General features: G+C 35.4%; 1 protein-coding gene across 1 annotated transcript; it reads right to left on the reverse strand.

Annotated features, from left to right (window-relative positions):
* Window positions 1-334: 334 nt before the first annotated feature.
* LOC131620520 (putative potassium transporter 12) lies at window positions 335-4,309 on the reverse strand. The gene is made up of 9 exons (XM_058891633.1): window positions 3,773-4,309; window positions 3,201-3,429; window positions 2,875-3,123; window positions 2,720-2,770; window positions 2,385-2,645; window positions 2,200-2,252; window positions 2,005-2,119; window positions 1,596-1,850; window positions 335-1,512 (listed from the first exon to the last, which is right to left on the reverse strand). Exons 1-9 carry the CDS (start codon window positions 4,031-4,033, stop codon window positions 467-469), a joined length of 2,520 nt encoding a protein of 839 aa, XP_058747616.1. The 5' UTR covers window positions 4,034-4,309; the 3' UTR covers window positions 335-466.
* Window positions 4,310-5,651: the final 1,342 nt, after the last annotated feature.

Raw genomic sequence — 5,651 nt, forward strand, 5'->3', positions numbered from 1 at the left:
TTAACAAAGTTTTACTTTGTGATCACTATATGATAAATTTTTTTTAATTTATTTAAAGTTTAAATTAATTAACTTTGTAACTAAAAAACAAGAGTGCAACAATTAAAGTCAAGAGTAAAGTAACTAAAATAAGAGTGCAACAATTAAAGTCAAGAGTAAATACTATATACTTTTATTTTCTTATTTCATTATAATTAATATCATGTATCTTACTAGCTATGTTTGAAACCATTCTAAAATCTTAAAAATGAAATATTTCATACTTAAAATATGTTGATTCCATCACTTCAGTAATTTATATTCAACACAATTAGAGTGCTCTAAAGACCAAAATAAAATTTCAAGCCAACATAATAACTTCAACAAAATTTCCAATCATTGTTTACAGAGAAAAGTAACAACAACAATAACAATGTCTTGTTTTAAACTGAGATTACATTGCATGGCTCATTCATTGATTCAGAGTTCAGACCATATATGTCATTCCCACTTGAATGATATTGGTGTGAGGAACTTTCATATTTGCAGTACCTCCTCTGCAATTCTTTCTTAGAAATGCATAGAAATAGTTTATCATCAATTTCTTGAAGAAAAATGAGTCCTTCTTTGCCCTCACCTCTCCATGTCCAAGCAAATAAGTGAATCCCGAATCCATCGCTTCTCTAAGAGCCGAAAGCTCGTATTCAAGACTAGGATCTTCATCCAACGACATGTAACTAGACGGTAGTACTGTCGATGAAGCTTCACGAGAGGCCGAAGTTCCTGTTTCTTCCATATTCTGACCTTGCATTAGTGGAATCCTAAGCTCTTCCACCGCAGGCGTGAGATCAGAATTTCTTGTATCTACCGAGACGCTGTCCAAGTCGTCGGTTAAGTTATCTTCCAACGCAGCTTCCAACGCTTCCTTTCTCAAGAATTTCTCAAGGCTTTCGATAAGAAGTTGCTCGAATGCACGGTGATCTTCTTTGCGGCTGTCTTTGTAACCGTAGCGAGCAACGCAGCGGAACATATGGTAGTCTTTCGGACAAACTCTTCGGAATAAGAATCTTTCCTCTTGAGGAACCACGGGAACCGGAACATATTTAATGCAGACGAAAACTATGGTAGAGTGAAGAGCCGGAAGGCTTAGAAGGAACTGCAGAAAAATCGAGGGAACACCTTGGACAAGCTCGTTATATAGCAAGCCTATTCCTGGAACTCTTACCGTTCCGAGATTGGAACTAAGATCAAGCATTAAGTCCATTGAGATTTTTTCTCTGACTTCCCTTCGGTACTTCAATACACTTCCGTAGTTCCACGTGTACATCACGGAGAGGAAAAAGGTAGCGAAGGCAAGCGGAAGCCAGCCGCCTTCAAAGATTTTCGATAGGACCGAAGACATGTAAATAAGCTCCACGGAACCGAACACAAGTAGGAACGAAAATGCGAGAAACAAGTTTGTTTGCCAAATTAAAAGCATAACTAGTGTCACCAAGGTGGTGCTAACCATCATAACACCAACTTCAGCAATGCCTGCAATGCAACGAATGAAACAGATAATTACATTAGTCAATTTTTCATATAGTTCGTGAAAATTGAAATCATGGAAAGTTTACCATATGCATTTGCGATATCGGTAGTGCTTTTGAAGATGTAAACGACAACGATGCACATGATCATCAGAAACCAGTTAATGACGGGGATGTAAATTTGACCCATAAACTTTTTCGAGGTATGGATTATCTTGAGCCTGGGGAAGCATCCCAGAGCCATTGATTGCTTAACGCACGAAAACGTAGCAGATATCATTGCTTGGCTTGCAATCATAGCACCGAGTGTCGCTATAACAAACACTGGCCAGAAGAGACTCTCTGTTTGACACAAAGCACAAACAGAAGGATTCAAAATGAGTAATACACAAAACCACTAGAAACTCACACACAACCGTGAGTATCAGAGTTCCAACTATGGTGATAACGTCAAATCTAGCAATATCAGCTTCTATAATCTATAAACACTAATCACCTGGAACAGATTTGTAGAATACACTCGAATAAGAAGCGGGGTTTTTCATCAGAAAAGCAGCTTGTCCCATATAGGCCAGAAGGAGACATGGAAACACCACAAAAGTGAAGGCAATCTGGATAAGCAATTGTACACGAGATTTAAGAAAGCAAACATATTTAGGTATTTTCATTTACTTATTCGAGGTTCACAAACCTGTATCGACGGTACAGTAAAATGTCCTAGATCAGCAAACATTGCTTCTGCGCCTGCATAGGAACGCACAATAAAGTTATAAGGTTCTTACTTCCACGACCTTAAGAGTTTTTTCAACGCAACATAAACATCATAGGTAGAAAATAATCCGTCGGTTATGTTTTGAACGATTGAAAGAGGCTTACCTGTAATGCAAAGAACACAACCCCCGAGAGCAGACCACGCAGTTTTCCCGTTATTCTTGAAGAAATAATAGATATATGCCGGGTTGAGTGCTCTCACAACAGTAATATCATATCTAAGCATGTTATATAGTCCAATAGAACCCAGAGAAAAGAACCATAAAGCAAGTACAGGGGCAAACATGAACCCCACTTTAGCGGTACCGAATCGTTGAATGCTGAACAAAGCCACCAGCACTACAATAGATATACTAACCACTTCGCCTGCAAGTAAAAGCATGAATTACATATCTAAGCAAAAGCATGAATTACGAATATCTAAGTTTTGTTATACCTACCTGTACCGAATCCGTTTATTTGATCCTGTAGACCGCTTATCGCAGACATCACTGCAACAAAGACGCACCGTCAAAAGCTTTTCTTTTTTTAATTTCGTACTTACTAATACAAAATGATAAGAAAATTCGTGTCAAAAAGTTGCTTGCTTACATACCTGATATCGCTGGAGTTAGAATACCATCTCCGATAATCATGGAAGTTCCGATAAGAACCAACACTAACAACACGTTCTTCAAAATTGACGTCTTTTCCAAAGTCTCTTTTATTTTTAAAGCCCTTTGGAGTTCTGGAGTTGGAAGTTTGAGCCTAAAACTAGAGATTTGTTCATCAGCTTGTTGGCGATTCGGAAGCAGATTCACATTCGCATACCTACAAATCAGCGAGTATAGTGCAAACGTTCCTCCTACATTCGAGCAATTAACTTATAAAAAACCATGAATCAAAGTATATAATTTATGAGTATGAAACTGAATCTGTTACCTTCTCCATTGTCATTAGCTTTGAGAACTATGAAAACATATTTTGCTAACGGAATAAGCGCTATCGTGTACATTACTAACGATAACGCGCCCAAGACATCGTCGTCTGAGTTAATAGGAACCTTGCTGAAGACATCGGCAAAAACATAAAGAGGACTCGTTCCCATGTCGCCATATACCACACCAAGAGTTTGAAATGCCAATGCAATGGTAGGCCAAAGGGAAAGGTCCTGATTCACAAAAGCACACAAGATTTTAAAGACTGGGGAACCTCTACAACCACATCGGACCGCAATTGCATTATATGATTAAAAATCATGCATGCGACAACATTTGAAAACTCAATTTTCTTCTGATGTAATTAAAAATCTTAACTTAAAGTGTTTTTCAACCATATATTTCAAACATCCCCAACTGCGGTATGATATAAAAATTCACACTGCAACGAACATAATTCACATTGCAGCAACTGCAATGACCGCATGTGTTACCGCAATTTAAATAGATGGCTTGCAATTTATATATGCATCATTAAATAAAAGGTGAATAACATGAATAAATCCAAAAACAAACCTTGGAGTGTTGATCATGAGCTGCAGAAATCTCCATGGCTTCAACATCAAAAGAATCAACCCTTTTAGGTTTCTTAACAAGCCTCCTCCTAATTGAACCATACCCTTCTCTCCCATCACTTCCATTGCTCTTATTAGACCAAGGAGGAGCTTCATCCCAATCAACTTCACTTCCATCAACCCACCTAGACTCACTACTTCCACCACTGACACTACTTCCCAACAACCTCACACTTCCCTCTTCAATCCTATCCAACACCATTCTTCCACACCAACAAGAAATAAACCAATAATCAAAAACCAAAAACCCAGTAGTTAAAACTCAATCAGCTCTTGAAAGTATGAAACTTTATCAATAAGTTTTGATGGTTTTTAAGATGAAAATTCATCCTATTTTTTTGTTCTGTGAAAAATGGACCATTGGAGTTTGAAGCAAAGAAGATAATAGCTTATGTTGATGTCACAATTGAAACATTCCAAAAAACCTGTTCTTTCAAACACAAGGTCAGGGTACAATTATGTGTCCTTTGTTTTTTGTTTTTCAACAAAAATTAAATAGTAATAATAATTGAGGATACAATGATTCATAAGTATATATTATTTGAATTTTGTTTTTTTGGAGAACTCATTTGGAAGTATGTGAAATAAAAGGTAAATAAAAATTTCAACTTTAAAACTTATTTCCTGGTATTGGTGAAGGTTAATTTGGTGAATTATATTTATTGGTCAATTATGATGAATTAAAAAATAATTATGAATTTAATACTAAAAATATAAAATAGCTAAGATTGAATATCAAAACATATTTCCTCTTGTTGGTGAAGGATAATTTGGTGAATATATTTATTAGTTTATCACCAAGAACTAAAAAATAATTATTTTTTTTTCAAAAATAAGAATAAATAAATAAGGGATAAAAACTATTTAAGATTGAATATATAAGATATTATTTTTTTTTAAATAAGGGGCTGTATTTAAGATTTAATATTTAAGATTGAAAACACGTAACTTTAATAATTTCTATTTAATTTATAATTAATGATTTCATAAAAAGTTATTCATCTTTGACTTTATAAGAGTAAATTAAATTAATTATTTTGTATAATTAAAGTATACTGCTTTGTTCATGTTTATATGATATAAAATAACTAATTATATAAAAATTGATATTAATTTTTTTTATAATATGAACTGTTGGGGCGCACGTGATAAAAATTGATAAATTATTGAACTGAAAAACAAACGTTTATCATCTGCGTCCCAACTTCTCATTGAAATCGAAGTAGTAGAAGTGCATATTTGAAGGAATCTGCGCGGCACATGGAGGTTAGGGAGAGATTTTGTGGTGATCACGATACACACACAATACAACTGCCATTTTTGTTGAAGGCTAAAGTCAATACAATAAGATACTTACTCAGGAAGATGCATATTTGAGACAGAGGGCCAACATGCATTGGCTCAAACACGAAGATCTAAACACGAAGTTCTTTCATCAATCAGCTACAGCTAGAAAGAAATTCAAGAAGATTGAGAAACTAAGAAGGGGAGATGGTAGCAGTGTGTCGGACCAACAAGAGCTAGGTGAGATTGCGAAATGCTACTTTGAAACTCTTTTTACGGGGTGGCTGAACCAAGGGTTTTTCCCGGCTTCGATCAATGATACAAATATTTGCCTGATTCTTAAATGTTCTCCGCCTAGTAATATGAAAGATTTTCGACCCATTTCTTTGTGTAATGTGATATACAAAGTGCTTTCTAAGTACTTGCAAAATCGTATATAGCTGATATTAGATAAGTGTGTTGTTGCACCCCAATTTTTGACCTCTGAGATCCCATCATTTTCTAAGTGTTATGATCATTATTGCTATACCCCAAAA

This window comes from Vicia villosa, linkage group LG7 (assembly GCF_029867415.1).
Source record: "Vicia villosa cultivar HV-30 ecotype Madison, WI linkage group LG7, Vvil1.0, whole genome shotgun sequence".
Classification (NCBI taxonomy): domain Eukaryota; kingdom Viridiplantae; phylum Streptophyta; class Magnoliopsida; order Fabales; family Fabaceae; genus Vicia; species Vicia villosa.

Coding starts and splice junctions, on each gene's coding strand:
- LOC131620520 (XM_058891633.1), bottom strand. CDS start 4,033: ATGGTGTTGGATAGGATTGAAGAGGGAAGTGTGAGGTTGTTGGGAAGT. Junction 3,430..3,772: donor CTCATGATCAACACTCCAAG/GTTTGTTTTTGG, acceptor TTTGTGAATCAG/GACCTTTCCCTTTGGCCTAC. Junction 2,253..2,384: donor TTGTGTTCTTTGCATTACAG/GTAAGCCTCTTT, acceptor GTTCCTATGCAG/GCGCAGAAGCAATGTTTGCT.